General features: G+C 42.6%; 1 protein-coding gene across 2 annotated transcripts in view; it reads right to left on the reverse strand.

Moving 5' to 3' along the window:
* slc25a16 (solute carrier family 25 member 16) overlaps positions 1-17,587 on the reverse strand; it is a 71,549-nt gene that overhangs the window by 15,644 nt on the left and 38,318 nt on the right. For both annotated transcript variants that reach the window (XM_078565846.1, XM_078565847.1), the window contains exons 4-5: positions 9,371-9,504; positions 8,058-8,121 (exon numbers count right to left, since the gene is read on the reverse strand). In XM_078565846.1, the coding sequence (XP_078421972.1) occupies positions 8,058-8,121; positions 9,371-9,504 (198 nt within the window). The remainder of the gene's footprint in view (positions 1-8,057; positions 8,122-9,370; positions 9,505-17,587) is intronic.

The following is a 17,587-nucleotide window of genomic DNA, read 5'->3' on the forward strand; positions in this document are numbered from 1 at the left end:
TTGTCACTTCCTCAAAAAACTCGATCTAGTTAGTGAGACACGACCTCCCCTTCACAAAACCATGCTGCCTCTCACTAATACGCCCATTTGCTTCCAAATGGTAGTAAATCCTGTCACTAAGAATCTTCTCCAATAATTTCCTTACCACTGATGTAAGGCTCACCGGCCTGTAATTTCCTGGATTATCCCTGCTACCTTTCTTAAACAATGGAACAACTATGGCCATTCTCCAGTCCTCTGGGACCTCACCCGTAGCCAGTAAGGATAGAAAGATTTCTGTCAAGGCCCCAGCAATCTCCTCCCTTGCCTCCTTCAGTACTCTGGGGTAGATCCCATCTGGCCCTGGGGATTTATCCACCTTAATATTCTTCAAGACGCCTAACACCTCCTCTTTTTTGATCTCAACATGATCCAGGCTATCCACACACTCTTCCCCTGGACAACTCGACTGCTAAGTCCTTCTCTTTGGTGAATACTGATGAGAAGTACTCATTTAGTATCTCTCCCATTTCTTCTGGCTCCACACACAGATTCCCACCTCTGTCCCTGAGTGGGTCTACCCTTTCCCTGGCTACCCTCTTGCTTTTTACATATGTATAAAAGGCCTTGGGATTTTCCTTAATCCTGGTTGCCAATGACTTTTCATGACCCCTTTTAGCCCTCCTGATTCCTTGCTTAAGTTTCTTCCTACTTTCTTTATATTCTCCACGGGCTTCATCTGTTCCCAGCCTCCTAGCCCTTACGAATGCTTCCCTTTTCTTTTTGACTAATCTCACAATATCCTTCGTTATCCAAGGTTCCTGAAACTTGCCATACTTATCCTTCATCCTAGCAGGAACATGCCGGTCCTGAATTCTTATCAACTAACGTTTGAAAGCCCCCCATGTCAGTTGTTGATTTGCCCTCAAACATCCACCTCCAGTCTAGATTCCTCAGTTCCTCCTTATATTGTTATAATTAGCCTTCCCCCAATTAAAAACCTTAACCCGAGGGCTCCTGTTATCCTTATCTACCAGTATCTTGAAACTTACTGAATTATGGTCACTTTTCCCAAAATGCTCCCCTACTGAAACTTCGACCACCTGGCTGGGTTCATTCCCCAATACCAGGTCCAGTATTGCCCCTTCCCTAGTTGGACTATCTACATATTGTCTCAGGAAGTCCTCCTGGATGCACCTTACAAATTCTGCACCATCCAAACCCCTAGCACTAAGTGATTCCCAGTCAATATAGGGAAAGTTAAAATCACCCACCACAACAACCCTATTGTCCTGGATGGTGTCAAGCTTCTTGAGTGTTGTGGGAGCTGCACTCATCCAGGCAAGTGGGGAGCATTCCATCACATTCCTGACTTGTGCCTTATAGATGATGGACAGGCTTTCGGGAGTCAGGAGGTAAGTTACTCGCTGCAGGATTCCTAGCCGCTGACTTGTAGCCACAGTGTTTATATGGCTAGTCTAGTTCAGTTTCTGGTCAATGGTAACTGCTAGGATGTTAATAGTGGGGGATTCAGTGATGGTAATGCCACAATGTCAAGGAACGAAGGTAAGATTTTACCTTGTCGGAGGTGGTCATTGACTGGCACTTGTGAGGAATGAATGTTATTTGACACTTGTCAGCCCAAGTCTGGATATTTTCCAGGTCTTGCTGCATTTGGACATGGACTGCTTCAGTAACCAAGCAGTCACGAATGGTGCTAAACATTGTGCAATCATCAACAAACATCCCCACTTCTGACCTTATGATGGAATGAAGGTCATTGATTAAGCAGCTGAACATGGTTGGGCCTCGGACACTACCCTGAGGAACTCCTGCAGTGATGTCCTGGAGCTGAGATGACTGACCTCCAACAACTGCAACCATCTTCCTTTGTGCTCGGTATGACTCCCACCAGTAGAGAGATTTCCCCCAATTCCCATTGACTGTTTTGCTATGGTTCCTTGATGCCAAACTCGGTCAAATGCGGCCTTGGTATCATGGGCAGTCACTCTCACCTCACCTCGAGAGTTCAGCCCTTTTGTCCATGTTTGAACCAAGGCTGTAATAAGGTCAGGATCTGAGTGGCCCTGGTGGAACCCAAACTGGGCGTCAATGAGCAGGTTATTGCTAAGCAAGTGACGTATGCTAGAACTGTTGATGACCCCTTCCATTACCTTACTGATGATCGAGAATAGACCGATGGGGCAGTAATTGGCCGGGTTGAATTTGTTTTGCTTTTTGCGTACAGAACATACCTGGGCAATTTTCCACATAGCCGGGTAGATGCCAGTGTTGCAGCTGTACTGGAATAGTTTGGCTAGGGGTGCAGCAAGTTCTGGAGCACAAGTCTTAAGTACTATTGTCACGGCCCATAGCCTTTGTAGTATCCAGTGCCTTCAGCCATTTCTTGATATCACGTGGAGTTAAGTGAATTGGCTGAAGACTGGCATCTGTGATGCTGGGGACCTCAGGAGGAGGCCCAGATGGATCATCCACTCAGCACTTCTGGCTGAAGATTGTAGCAAATGTTTCAGCCTTATCTTTTGCACTGATGTGGTAGGCTCTCACATCATTGAGGATGGGGATATTTGTGGAGCCACCTCCTCCAGTGAGTTAATTGTCCACCACCATTCATAACTAGATTTGGCAGGACTGCAGAGCTTAGATTTGATCCATTGGTTGTGGGATAGCTTAGCTCTTGACTATCACTTGCTGCTTATGCAGTCCTGTGTTATAGTTTTACCAGGTTGACACCTCATTTTTAGGTATGCCTGGTGCTGCTCCTGGCATGCCCTCTTGCACTCTTCATTGAACCAGGTTGATCCCCTGGCTTTATGGCAATTGTAGAGTGGGAATATGCTGGGTCATGAAGTTACAGATTGTGTGCGAGTGCAATTCTGATGCTGCTGATGGCCCACAGCACCTCATGGACGCCCATTCCATTTAACACGGTGGTAGTGCCACACAACACAATGGAAGGTATCCTCAATGTGAAGGTGGGACTTCGGTTCCACAACAACTGTGAGGTGGTCACTCCTACCAATACTGCAATCTGCGGCAGGCAAGTTGGAGAGGGTGAGGTCAACTATGTTTCTTTATTGGTTCCCTTATCACCTGCCGCAGGCCCAGTCTAGCAGCTATGTCCTTTAGGACTCAGCCAGCCGAATCAGTAGTGGTGCTACCGAGCCAGTCTTGGTGATGGACATTGAAGTCCCCCACCCAGAGTATATTCTGCACTCTTGCCACCCTCAGTGCTTCCTCCAAGTGGAGCACTGATTCATCAGCTGAGGAAGGGGGGTATGTGGTAATCAGCAGGAGGTTTCCTTGCCCATGTTTGACCTGATGTCATGAGACTTCTTGGGGTCCAGAGTCGAGGTTGAGGACTCCCAGGGCAACTCCTGACTGTATACCACTGTGCTGCCACCTCTGCTGGGTCTGTCCTGTCAATGGTGGTGTCTGGGACATTGTATGTAAGGTATGATTCTGAGAGTATGAATATGTCAGGCTGTTGCTTGACATAGTCTGAGAGCAGCTTTCCCAATTTTGGCACTAGCCCCCAGACGTTACTAAGGAGGACTTTGTCATTTCCAGTGCCTAGGTGTCATTCCTTTTTTGAGACTTTGTAGTGGTTTGGTACAACTGTGGGTCTGGAGTCACATGTAGGCCAGACCAGGTAAGAGCAGCAGATTTCCTTCCCTAAAGGACATTAGTGAACCAGCTGGGCATTTACAACAATCGACAATGGTTTCATGGTTATCGTTAAACTTTTAATTCCAGGTTTTTTAAATTGAATTCAATTCAATTGAATCTGCCGTGGCGGGTTTCGAACCGGGGTCCCCAGAGCATTACCCTGGGTCTCTGGATTACTAGTTCAGCAACAATGCCAGTACGCCATCGCCTCCACTATAGAAGATACAAGTAACATCCCAGAAATAGCTGTAAATCAGGAAATGGAAGGGAGGGAGGAACACAAGAAAATTACAATCACCAGGGAAGTGGTACTGAGCAAACTGTTGGAGATGCAGGATGACACATCTCCGGGTCCTGATGGACTACATCCTAGGGACTTAAAAGAAGTGGCTAGTGAGATAGATGCGTTGGTTTCAATTTTCCAAAATTCCCTGGATTCGGGGAAGGCTCCATTGGATTGGAAATAGTGAATTATTCAAAAAGGGAGGGAGAGAGAAAGCAAGAAACTACAGGCCAGTTAACTTAACATCTGTCATAGGGAAAATGTTAGAAGCTATTATTAAAGACATTTCAGCAGGGCACTTAGAAAATTTCAAGGTAATCGGGCTAAGTCAACATGGTTTTATGAAAGGGAAATTATGTTTAACCAATTTATTGGGGTTATTTGTAGTAACACGTGCTGTGGATAAAGGGGAACCAGTGGATGTAGTGTGCTTAGATTTTCAGAAAGCATTTGATAAAGTGCCACATGCAGAAAAAAGCTCATGGTGTAGGGGATAACGTATTGGCATGGATAGAAGATTGGCTAGCTAACAGGAAACAGAGAGTGGGCATAAATGGGTCTTTTTCCCATTGGCAAGACGTAACAAGTGGCGTGCCACAGGGATCAGTTGCTGGGCCTCAACTTTTTACAATTTATATAAATGACTTGGATGAAGGGACCGAAGGTATGGTTGCCACATTTACTGATGACACAAAGATAGGTAGGAAATTAAATTGTGATGGGGTCATAAGGAGGGTACAAATGGATACTGATAGGTTGTTAAGTGAGTGGGTAAAGATCTGGTAAATGCAGTATAATGTGGGAAAATGTGAAATTGTCCATTTTGGCAGGAAGAATAAAAAAGCAGCATTTTATCTAAATGGTGAGAGATTGCAGAGCTCTGAGTTGCAGAGGGACCTGGGTGCCCAAGTTCATGAATCGCAAAAGGTTAGTATGCAGGTAATTAGGAAAGCTAACAGAATGTTATCCTTCATTGCGAGGGGAATTGAAAACAAAAGTAGGGAGGTTATGCTTCAGTTATACAGGGCATTGGGAGACTATTTCTGGGTACTGTTTGCACTGTTGGTTTCCTTATTTAAGGAAGGATGTAAATGCGTTAGAAGCAGTTCAGAGAAGGTTTACTAGACTAATACCTGAAATAGGTGGATTGTCTTACGAGGGAAGGTTGGACAGACTAGACTTGTATCTGCTGGAATTTAGAAGAATAAGGGTGACTTGATTGAAACATATAAAATCCTGAGGGGTCTTGACAGCGTGACGTGGAAAGGATGTTTCCTCTTGTGGTAGAATCGAGAACTAGGGGTCACGGTTTAAAAATAAGGGGTAGCCCATTTAAGACACAGATGAGGAGAAATTATTTTGCTCAGCATTTCGAGAGTCTTTGGAACTCGCTTCCTCAAAAAGCAGTGGAAGCAGAGTCTTTGGATATTTTTAAGACAGAAGTAGATAAATTCTTGATAAGCAAGAGGGTGAAAGGTTATCGGGAGTAGGCGGGAATGTGCAGTGGAGCTTACAATCAGGTCAGTCATGGTTTATTGAATGGCAGAGCAGGCTCGAGAGGCCTATTCCTGCTCCTAATTTATGTATTCGTATGTAGCATGGACAGGCAGCAGAGACCTGTTGCTTACCATTCCTGTGCCATGAGAGAACTTCAGGAAGCTTCATGTGTCTCGGGTGACCATGTATGTGGGAAGTGTCACCAGCTGCTCAAGCTCTGGATTTCCGACCTTGATGGGGCAGCTTTAATCACTGCAGAGCACCAGGGAGGATGAGAGTTCTCTGCATCGTACATTTGAGCAGGCAGTCACCCCACAAGCAGTGAGAGGTCAGGATAGTAGATAGGTGGCCATCAGGAAGTGCAGGAATCTTCAAGGTGTGTGCCACTCTCAAACAGGTACTCAGCATTGGAGACTGCTGGGGGTGATGGCATCTTGAATGAGTGCAGTACAGACCATGGCACCAACGGGCAAAGGGCTGTACAGAATGGAAAAGCCAAGAATAGAAATGCAGTCGTTATAGGAGATTCTATAGATAGGGGACAGAATAACGTTTCTGTAGTCCTCATTGAGAGTTCCGCATGGTGTGTTGCTTCCTTGGTGCTGAGGAAAGGATAGCATGGAGATGGTGCAGAATATTCCGAAGTGGGTAGGAAGTGGGACAGAAGTTGTGGTAAATGTTTGTACCAACAACAGGTACTGAGGTCCTACAGTCAGACTTTAAGGAGATAATGTTTAAAATGTAGGACCCTGGAGGTAGTAATCCCTGGATTATTCCCAGTACCACATGCCAGCAGGAGCAGAAATAAGGTCAAAGAAGTGATGTATGCTTAGAGGTGCAGAACGAGGCAAGAATACTTAATAAGTATTTTGTATTGGTGTTTACCAAAGTAGAGGATACTAACAAAATATCGCTAGAAGTGGAAATGGTAGAGGTAATGGATGAATGAAAAAGTTAGGATGTACCGGAAAGGCTGGTATGCTTAGAGTGGATAAGTCACCTGGTCCGGATGGTTTGCATCCCAGATTGCTAAGGGAAGTAGGTCTAGAGAATGCAGAAGGGCTTGTCATAATGTTCCAATCTTCCCTAGATACAGGGTAAATGCCAGAGGAAAGTGGCAGATACACCCTTATTCAAGAAAGGGTGTAAGGAAAGTCCTAGCAACTACAGGCCAGTCAGTTTAACAACAATGGTGGGTAAGATTTTAGAAACAATGATCAGGGAGAAATTAAGACGTTTAAGTTAAATAAGGAGAGCCAGCACAGATTTGTAAAAGGCAGATCATGTTTGACTAATCTGATTGAATTTTTTGATTAAGTAACAGAGAACGCTGATGAAGGGAAAGCGATGGATGTTGTGCACATGAGTTTTAAGAAAGCGTTTGACGAAGTAGCACAAATGCTATTTACCAAAATTGAGGCTCCTAAAATAGGAGGATCAGTGTCCAATTGGATAAAAAATTGTTGAGTACAGAAAACAGCGAATCGTTGTAAATGGTAGTTTTTCGGACTGGAGGCTGGTAGACAGTGGTGTTACCCAAGGGTCAGTGCTAGGACCGCTGCTATTTTTTTGCTACAAATAAACAACCTGGATATTGGAATAGAGAGTAATATTTCAAAATCTGATGATGATACTAAACCTGGAGGTGTGGCAAACAGTGGGGATGATTCTTATCGACTGCAACAGGACATAGATACACTAGCAGAATGGGCAGACAAGTGGCAGATGGAATTTAATATGGACAAGTCTGAGGCAATACATTTTGGAAGAAGAAATAAAGACTCAATGGCACAATTTTAAAGAGTGTGAGGAACGGAGGGACCTGGGGTGTTTGTGCATCGATCTTTGAGGATGGCAGGTCATATTGAGACAGCATTGAGCAAAGCAAACAGGATCTTGGACTTCATAAATGGGGGCATCAAGTACAAAAGCAGGGAAGCTATTCTGAACCTTTATAAAATTCCAATTATGCCACAATTAGAGTATTGTATCCAGTTCTGTTCACCACACTTTTGAAGGATATGAAGGTCCTTGAGCGGGTGCAGAATAAGTTTACTAGAATAGTTCCAGGGTTGGTGGATTTTAGTACAAGGTTAGGTTGGAGAAGCTGGGGTTGTTCTTCTTGGAGCAAAGGAGATTGCGGGGAGATTTGATAGAGGTGTACACAATTTTGACAGGTTTAGAAAAGGTAGACAAAGCTATCTCCATTAGCTGATGGTACAAGAATTAGGGGATACAGATTTAAGATTTAAGGCAAGAGATGCAGGGGGGATGTGAGGGAGAACTCTTTTTACAAAGCGAGTGGTAAAGACCTGGAACTCACTGAGTACAAGGATGGTGGAAGCAGTAACAATGAATGATTTCGAAAGGAAATTGATTGGACATTTGAGCAAAATAATCCTACAGTGCTATGGGGATAGAGAGGGGGAATGGGGCTGATTGGATTGCTCTACAGAGAGCCAGCATGGACTCAATGGGCTCCTTCTGTGTCATAATGACTCTATGACTTCATAAAAACACTTCTTTAATTTTTTTAGCAATTTCAGAAGTCTTCTTTACACCAGCTACACTGGAAGGTTATCTAGATTTCAGAAGAAAAACAAATTACCTGCCATGGATCCAGCCATTAATCGGTGAATGTGCCCAGATATGCCAAGTTTGCTGATCAAAAGCTGAATGAAACATAATGAAGATTCTTTTATTCACAATTCTAACTATTCAAAATCCTTCCTAATCCTTGCCACAATACACACACAGTATACAGGTGAGACCCCAAGACTCTGGGCAACGCCCCTCCCCCACTGAGAGGCTTGGTACTCCCCACCCCCTTGAGACACTCAGTACTGCCCCACAACATATGGTACTTTCCCCCTCCCCCAAGACACACAGCATCATACGTAGAATGATACATCATAAAAGGAGGCTACTCATCCATCAGATGTATGTTGGCTCTTTGGTACAACTATCTAACTAGTTCCACTTCCCTTCTCTTTCCACATAGCTCTGCAATTCACTTTCCCCTCAAAACACTTATCCAAATCTCTTCTGGAGACCCAATGGAACCTTTTATAAACATATAAATTGTGAGAGTCAAAGGAAGGGTTGGGCCGATTAGGGAACCAAAAAAGAGGCAGAGGGCATGACTGAGTGTGAAGTGATGCATTTCGGCAGAACGGATAGGGAGGCACTTATAGACTTAACGGCACAGTTTCAAAGAGTGTGCAGAGGCAGAGAGACCTGGGGTGCATGTACATCGATCTTTGAAGGTGACAGGACATATTGAGAGAGTGGTGAGCAAGGCGTATGGGATCTTGGGCTTTATAGAGGCATTGAGTACAAAACTAGAGAAGTTATGGTGAACTTTTATAAAGTTCAAATAAGGCTACAAACTAGAGTATTGCATTCAGTTCTGGTCACCACACTGAGGAAGGATATGAAGGTCCATGAGAGGATGCAGACGACATTAATCAGAATGGTCCCAAGGATGGGCGGGTTTTAGCTCCAAGGTTAGGTTGGAGAAGCTGTGGTTGTTCTCCTTGGAGCAAACAAAATTCAGAGGAGATTTGATAGAGGTGTACAAGATTATGACAGGTCTGGATAAGGTAGGTAAGGAAAAACTGTTCCCATTAGTTAGGAATAAGAATTAATTAATTAGGAATGGGAGACACAGAATTAAGGTTTTGGGCAAGACATGTAAGGGGAATATCTGTGTTACATCCATATCTCATGTTCAGTTATAGATGACTGTTCTGATGCACTGATATAGGACCTATTTACTCCACTGCTACAACACACTATTGCCCACTCATTTAGGTCAGCAAGTTACAGAACAAAAATGAATGCCACAAATTTTATTTGTATAATGATTTCATACTTTAATAATACTATTATCATGAACTCTGTTTCTTCAACTAACTTTACCTTTCTGTATCGGTCGAATGCAGTGAACTGAATAGCACCATAAGGAAAGATCCTGACCATCATAGCTCCGTTACCTTTATACAATCCAAGGAAGCCTTCTTTCTTTGGTACAGCACGCAGAGTAGAAAACACTCCTGTAAGAAAGATTGCAGTCACAAATCAAGTTCCAAACAAACTTTTAATTACAAAGCTGATTTTGATGACCCGCATTGCTTAAACCAGATATCACTTATTACTCTATGATACTAGCACACGTGCAGCACCTTCACTGGTTGGAGTGTATCAAAAATGTGAGAAATTTACACAGACAGTTTACATTACAAATGTAAATGTAGAAATTTTGAAACTAAATACACAAATACGATCAGAATGTCTTTAAGGTGAAAACTGAATTATGTTATTACCTAAATACATTTCATCCCACACTCAAATTCACTTTGAAGTGGAGCAGTTTAACTCACTCCTTTTCCTAATGTACTAATTGAGAAATCCACTAATGGGTTCTTTACTACTGTCTACCACAAGCCTACCTTCACCAGTCAATATACATATTGGGATTCAGAAAGCTCCATGTGCTCTAAGATTGGCCTGATCAGCAATCTTGTCAATAGGGCCCCAGCCATTTGTTCACTTTGCAAGCTTGACGCAGAAATACAGCGCATCAAAGCTACCCTGAGGGACCATGACTATCCTGATCAGGTCATTGTTTGCTGTGTATCGTGCAAACTCACAAATGGGTCAAAGACCACCCCTTTCGAAACTGAAAAGTGCCCATTCTACCTCAAATTATCCTGGAAAGGCAAAGTTTTTCAATAATTTGAACAACAGGTTAAGCAAGCCGTTACATGCTGCTACTACGCAGTGGCTACACGAGTGGTATTTTCCACCAACAGAATGCTGCTGTCAGTCTAAAAAGACGTTCTGCCTACTATTGAACAGCTTTGTGCATGAATTTCAATGTTTACTGTTAGATATGATCCTGTGATTGGACAACACTTGCTGAACAATCCTGAATGCACCAATAGCTACACTAACAACCAACTTAAGATAATCAGTTGAGCTCGTAATATGACTCAGTTAAGCCTGCTAAAAGTGACATACATTCATACGCAGGGACTTGTTCTCTGCAAAAAGGAATATGTTCAGCCTTGTGCCTCCTCTTAGAATTACCCAGGAGCCTGGGGAGCCTAGGGTTCGCCGTGCATTCTCCATAGCAACACCTCAGTCAATTAGCTTGTCAACTAATCAGCAACCCTTTTCTCCTGTAGTATAAATTGTTGTGATAATTTGAAATTTGGTATTCTTGCACTGCCCTGATGAGTGCAAGACGAAAAGCTTCAGCAACATGTTTGTTTTTTCAGACATTTTGAAGTTCTGTCTCACCAAGGGACAGTTTGTGTTTCCTGGTCCAATTATCTTCCATTCTTTAGCCCTGCTTCACCTGAAAACTGTACCTGGTCTTGATTCCCTTTGTGCAATAGTATATCTACCAGGACATTATTGAAAATCACATGTCTATATGAACTTCCTGACAACATGACTTGCGAATCACTTTTCTTTCCCCCACACTACTACTTAAATAGCGTCTTCCCACTGCTCAGATTTATAACTAAGTTAAAATTGGTTCTCATAACAGCTGATTTTCAGGCAGAAAATGATGATGAGGAGAAAGAAAGGGCCAATTTCGTGGGCAAGGTCCCATGCCTGAGCTGCACCTGTATCACAAGCATGGGCATAATGACAAACAGGTTTAAGGACCCAATGCAGTGTTAGGCTCAGAATACATTCCAACACTTCTTGAGGAACAGCAGCCTCTGCATCAAACTAATGTTGGGGGATATTTAATTCAATCACAAATAGATGCCTCTGGAGCAAGAAGCAAAAGTGCTCTCAGACTCCACAGTGCTCACAATTAAATCCTGTCTTTAATTTTGAAACTGTTGGCAGGAGTAAATGTGATGTGAGGGAATTTCTTTTCACCCAGAGAGTGGTTGGAGTCTGGAACAAACTACTTGAAAGGGTGTTGGAAGCAGGGTTGATCGAGGTATTCAAAAGGAATTGGATTGCTACCTGAAGAGAGAGAATGTGCAAGGTTACAGTATAAGTCAGGGATTGGGACTAGGTGGAACACTCTTTCAGAGAGCCAGTGCAGACTTGATGGGCCGAATGGCCTCCTTCTGCACTGTAAAGATACTGTGATATATTATTCCACACACATTGAAGATTAAACAGGTATAGTTACATAATGTTGATGTAATGACATCATGGTAGGGGGATGTAATTAAACATAGAAAAGATACAGAAACTGGAGCTCCTTGGGAACTTTTGATCATAGTTTTGCTAAGTCTAGAAAGCATTCAATACGACGTGCTTGCGATCCTGGAGAAGTCCTTGGTATACAAGATAAAATGGCCTGGATTTTGAAGTAGAAATACTGGTGAGACTATTGTGTAATATTGCTTTTTTTTAATTCATTCACGGGATGTGGGCTTCGCTGGCTGGGCCAGCATTTATTGCCCATCCCTAGTTGCCCTCGAGAAGGTGGCGGTGAGCTGCCTTCTTGAACTGCTGCAATCGATATGGTGTAGGTACTTCCACAGTGCTGTTAGGAAGGGAGTTCCAGGATTTTGACCCAGCGACAGTGAAGGAACGGCAGTATATTTCCAAGTCAGGATGGTGAGTGACTTGGAGGGGAACACCAAGTTCCCATCTATCTGCTACCCTTGTCCTTCTAGATGGGAGTGGTCCTGGGTTTGGAAGGTGCTGTCAAAGGAGCCTTGGTGAATTCCTGCAGTGCATTTTGTAGATGGTACACTAGTAAAGCTCTTGCCCAAGGTCTTGTGGTCTAACAAAAACTTTTTTGAACACCACCCACTGCTCATCTATACATTTATCAGTTAGTAGTTCTGCCCAGTCTGTTATGGTCAATTCTTGCCACATCTCTCCAAAGTCAGCCTTTAAAGCCCTGATTCATGACTCAACATTTTCCCTCTCCAACCTAATATCGAATTCTCACATATTATGGTCACTGTTAACTAGGTATTTTCTCCCTGTTAGATTAACAACTTAGACACATTATTAAATCTAAGATAGTCTGTTCTCTTTTTGGTTCAAGGACATATTCTCCCAGAAAACTGTTCTAAATACCCCAAGAAATCAGCCCTTTGGACTTTAATTGAGAGAAGCAGGACATCTCAGGGAGATTAAAGTCTCGCATTATTATCACTCTGTCTTTGCAACAAGCTTCTCTGATCTTTGTGAATACTACTTCATCACTGCTATCCTACCCCAAATCTTTTATCTTTTTCTATTCTTTAAAAACCCAGTGTCTCTACCGCCTCCTCATCCTTACTGGTATTCTCTCCAAAGCTGCACCAATGTCCTTTATCAATATTGTTATTCCTCCTTTTCCAGTTTCCCTATTCTATCTAAAGACCTTATAACCTGCAATATTTAGTCCCCAGTCACACCCAACTTGTAGCCAGGTCTCAGTGATGGCCCCTACATCATGCTGTTTAAGCTGAATTTGTGTTTCGAATTCACTTGCTTTATTTCTTATACTACACACATTTGGTGTAGAGAACACTTACTTAGGCAACAGACCCTATCCCTGTCCTGGAGTATAATATGGGAAAATGTGAGGTTGTCCACTTTCATGCCTTTCAGTGGGAAGAATAAAAAAAGGGATATTTAAACAGACAAAGGCTGCAGAATGCTGCAGTACAAAGGTAGCATGCAAGTACACAAGTAATTAGGAAGGCAAATGGTATTAACATTTAATGCAAGGGGGATGGAATATAAAGTAGGGAAGTCTTGCTACAACTGTGCAGGGCATTGGTGAGATTGCAACTAGTGTGTATAGTTTTGTTCACTTTGCTTAAGGAAGGATATATTTGCATTTGAAAATCACAGAAGAATCACTAGGGTGCTTCTTGGGGTGAAAGGGTTCTCTTATGAGGGAAGGTTGATCCTATACTCATTAGAATTTAGAAGAATGAGAGGTGATCTTATTGAAACATATGAGATTCTAAGGGGGCTTGACAGGGTAGATACCGAGAGGATGTTTCCTCTCATGGGGGAATCTAGAACTAGGGGCACAGTTTAAGAATAAGGGGTCACACTTTTAAGACGGAAATTAGGAGGAATTTCTTCTCTGAGGGCTGTTATATCTTTAAAAATTCTCTTCCCCAAACAGCAGTGGAGGCTGGGTCATTGAATACACTCAGACTGCATCAGACAGAATTTTGATCCACAAGGGAGTCAAGAATTATTGGGGGCAGGGGAAAGGCACGGAAGTGGAATTAAGGCCACAATCAGATCAGCCATGATCTCACTGAATGGCAGAGCAGGCTCAAGGGCCTATTTCTGCTCCATACCTTATGATCTTATTATGTTTTTCTGATACATTTTAACTTGCTTTCATCAATCATGTTCTATTTTTAACAGAAATATTGTTATTTCCTATATTTCTTTTCTGAACCTGAAATATTTATTACCTTCAATGCTATTTATGATCTGGACTTCGCTCTCATTCTTTTTCTTTATGTTTAGGCTATTTTCACTTTTATTTTTATGTTTGCCTTAGTTGAATAAGGATATACACCCAGCTCTACCTCACCACCACCTCTCTGACCCCCTTTACTCCCCCTGAAAATTACACTGCTAGTCTGACATCTAGTATCGGATAAGCATAAATTTTCTATAATTAAACAGAGCGAAGTCCAAAGCCATTGTCTTCTGCCCCACCAAGAACTCCACTCCTAGCTATCAACTACATCTCTCTTCTTGGCCACAATCAGATGCAAAACAGATTGTCCATAACTCTGGTACTCTTTGAGCCAATTTCCCATCTTGTATCCTTGTAAACGTCAGTTCATCTAAACCATGCTGCCCATTTCCTAAATCGCAGCAAGTCCCATTCACCCGTCACCCATGTTCACTGACTCACATTGACTTCCAGCCTGGCGATGCCTCGATTTTAAAATTTTTATCCTTATCTTTAAATCCCTCCATAGCCTCACTCCTTCCTATCCCTGGAATTTCCCCCAGTTCTACAAACCTCCGAGGTGGCTGCACTCTTCCAATTCTGGACTCTTGCAGCATCCCTAATTTACACTGCTCCACTTTTGTCAGCTGTGCATTCAGTTTCCTGGGCTCTGGAATTCCTTCCTTAAACCTCTCTGGCTCATTAAGACGTGCTATAAATGCAAGTTGCTGCATATGATGATATAATACCTCCACATACGGGCATTAAGAATATATGACAATATTCAATATACCTCCACATAAGGACAACAGGAATATATGATAATATCCTACAATGTCCCCAAATGAGGGCAATAGGGATATATGACAATGTCCTACATTAACTCAACACTATTGGCGACTATGGCAGGAACATATCTAATTGAGCGTTTGAGTGCTTTGAGTGTCTAACTGGGGACTGACTATCTCCATTACAAAGCAGATTCAGGAAATATGGGGGATCTGGGTGAATACTTGGCTGCGTACTCACCACAATGTGATCTTTAAAGAAGGGTAGAACAAAAGTTGCAGGCCAAGATTTGTTCGCAGTTACTAAGGTTGCATCAGAGTCTCAGAAAGGAGAGTAAAAGATTGAAGGAATTAAATTAACTCAACAGGAGTCAATGGAAATATTTTATAATGAATATATAATTGGCTGATTGATAGAACCAGTATCATGGTTTGGGAATTCTCAGCAGTCTGGGTGAATATTGCTAATAAAGTCATGGACCCGATGGGCCAAATGGTCTCCTTCTGCACCAAAATGACTTATGACATGAGGTTCTCTCTTATTTAATACCTTAATAAATATTTGAGAGTTTGGTGTCTCAAGCATAACATCTAAATTTGCAGATGATACAAAACTAATCAAGGTGGCAGGCCATGAAGCTGAACAGGATAAGGTACAGGAGGGTTTCAACATACTTAAGAACAGCTGTGTTTATTTCAGAATCACAGAATGCTTCCCACAGTGCAGAAGAGGCCCATCGAGTCTGCACCTACATGTGAGAAACACCTGACCTACCTACCTAATCCCATTTACTAGCACTTGGCTCATAGCCTTGAATGTTATGACGTGCCAAGTGCTCATCCAAGTACTTTTTAAAGGATGTGAGGCAACCCTCCTCCACCACCCTTCCAGGCAGCGCATTCCAGTCCGTCACCACCCTCTGGGTAAAAAGGTTTTTCCTCACATCCCCCCTAAACCTCCTGTCCCTCACCTTGAACTTGTGTACCCTCGTGACTGACCCTTCAACTAAGGGGAACAGCTGCTCCCTATCCACCCTGTCCATGCCCCTCATAATCTTGTACACCTCGATCAGGTCGCCCCTCAGTCTTCCCTGCTCCAACAAAAACAACCCAAGTCTATCCAACCTCTCTTCATAAATGTTTCATCCCAGGCAACATCCTGGTGAATCTCCTCTGCACGCCCTCCAGTGCAATCACATCCTTCCTATAATGTGGCGACCAGAACTGCAACAGTACTCCAGCTGTGACCTCACCAAGGTTCTATACAACTCCAACATGACCTCCCTACTTTTGTAATCTATGCCTCGATTGATAAAGGCAAGTGTCCCATATGCCTTTTTCACCACCCCACTAACATGCCCCTCCGCCTTCAGAGATCAATGGACACACATGCCAAGGTCCCTTTATTCCTCAGAAGTTCCTAGTGTCATGCCATTCATTGAATACTTCCTTATCAAATTACTTCTTCCAAAGTGTATCACCTCACATTTTTCAGGGTTAAATATTTGTACCACAACACTTGGGAGCGTACTTCTTGCACATGCACAGTTGAAGTGTCAGCTGTCTGTATTAAAGCAAATGAGTTGGTTTGACACAGACTAACAATAAAATCCAAGTTACCCACTTTTGGGTCTTGCAGTCCTTAACCAACTTCAAGTTCTTCTATCTAGTCCACCTATCACTTCTCAACTGTTCCCTATGTAACACAATTCAGTAAATAACGAAGATATATAATCAAGAAATCTCAGTAAATGAGATTCTTAACTTCCAATGAACTCAAAGAGACTGCAGAAATTTGATTGTAATATTTAGTTTAAGGATACATTTTGGTTTAAAAAAAAACTATTTTGAATAAAATATTTTGGAAAAATTTCATTACCCAATGTGAGACTTGAAACCATGACCCTAGGATTGAATGTCCCATTATCTACCAACTAAGCTACTTAAGCTGTGTAAGAATTTCCTGCACAAAGCCTTAACACACTAGGTTTAGCTCCAAGTGACTCCTTTTAAGGAGACAGCACTCATATAAAATCTGATTGAGATTCCATCACAGAAAGGGAATTGGAATGAATAATTAAGCTACAAAGAGATGTTTTAATCGTTCTCGCCAAATTATGTTTTTTCTTTCATATCTGTTATTTGCTACAGTGAAATTGATGCTGATCGTGCACATTCCAAACTCCTGTCACCAGCCAGAAAGGCATCAGGAACAGTCGCATGCACACCAGCAGCCACAATTTGGGCCTAGTACACATGCACAACCATTCCTGATGCCTTTCTGGTCAGCAGCAGGAGTTACAGTGTTCATTCAAATGATAAATTTCTTTCAGAAAAGAGCACTTTGGGATACAGTATGTGAGTAATGTGAGATATGATGAGTGTAGAGCACTTGGGAGGAACATGTGACTTTGGGCCGATGGTTCCCAAAGCTCTCCACCACTGGGGTTTTTTCTCACCTCTGGGTGTGTTGTGGACTATCTAGTGATCTCTGTGGAATGGATTTCAACTTCCCAATGTTAATTTGGATTCAGCTTCAAGTCAAAAGGATCTACAGGCATCTAGCAACAGTGATGTCATCAAGCAAAGTAAATAACAATCACATTGTTCTGACAGACGGCAAGCCAGGAGATAAAAAGCACTTGTTATCTTTCACATTTTATAAGTTTTACAGAAAGTGAACATGTACATTAGAAGCTGAAATATATGATCGAATTTTAACACTTATACAGACTCACAGTTGGGGAAGCACACTGGGCATGTGAAAGCCGCTGCAGTGGGCTTTGCTGTGGCTTTTTAACTCAGCAACAGCATTAGCATCCCATTTCAAGGTTTTCAGAACAGTCAAAGCAGGGTGTTATGGTAACCTGCTCCTGACAGTTAAAGGCTCTCTATTTAAAGAGGCACCAGTAGAGGTTATAGTGGATCCATTATTGAAATGGT

Source organism: Cetorhinus maximus, chromosome 20, assembly GCF_964194155.1.
Source record: "Cetorhinus maximus chromosome 20, sCetMax3.hap1.1, whole genome shotgun sequence".
Lineage (NCBI taxonomy): Eukaryota > Metazoa > Chordata > Chondrichthyes > Lamniformes > Cetorhinidae > Cetorhinus > Cetorhinus maximus.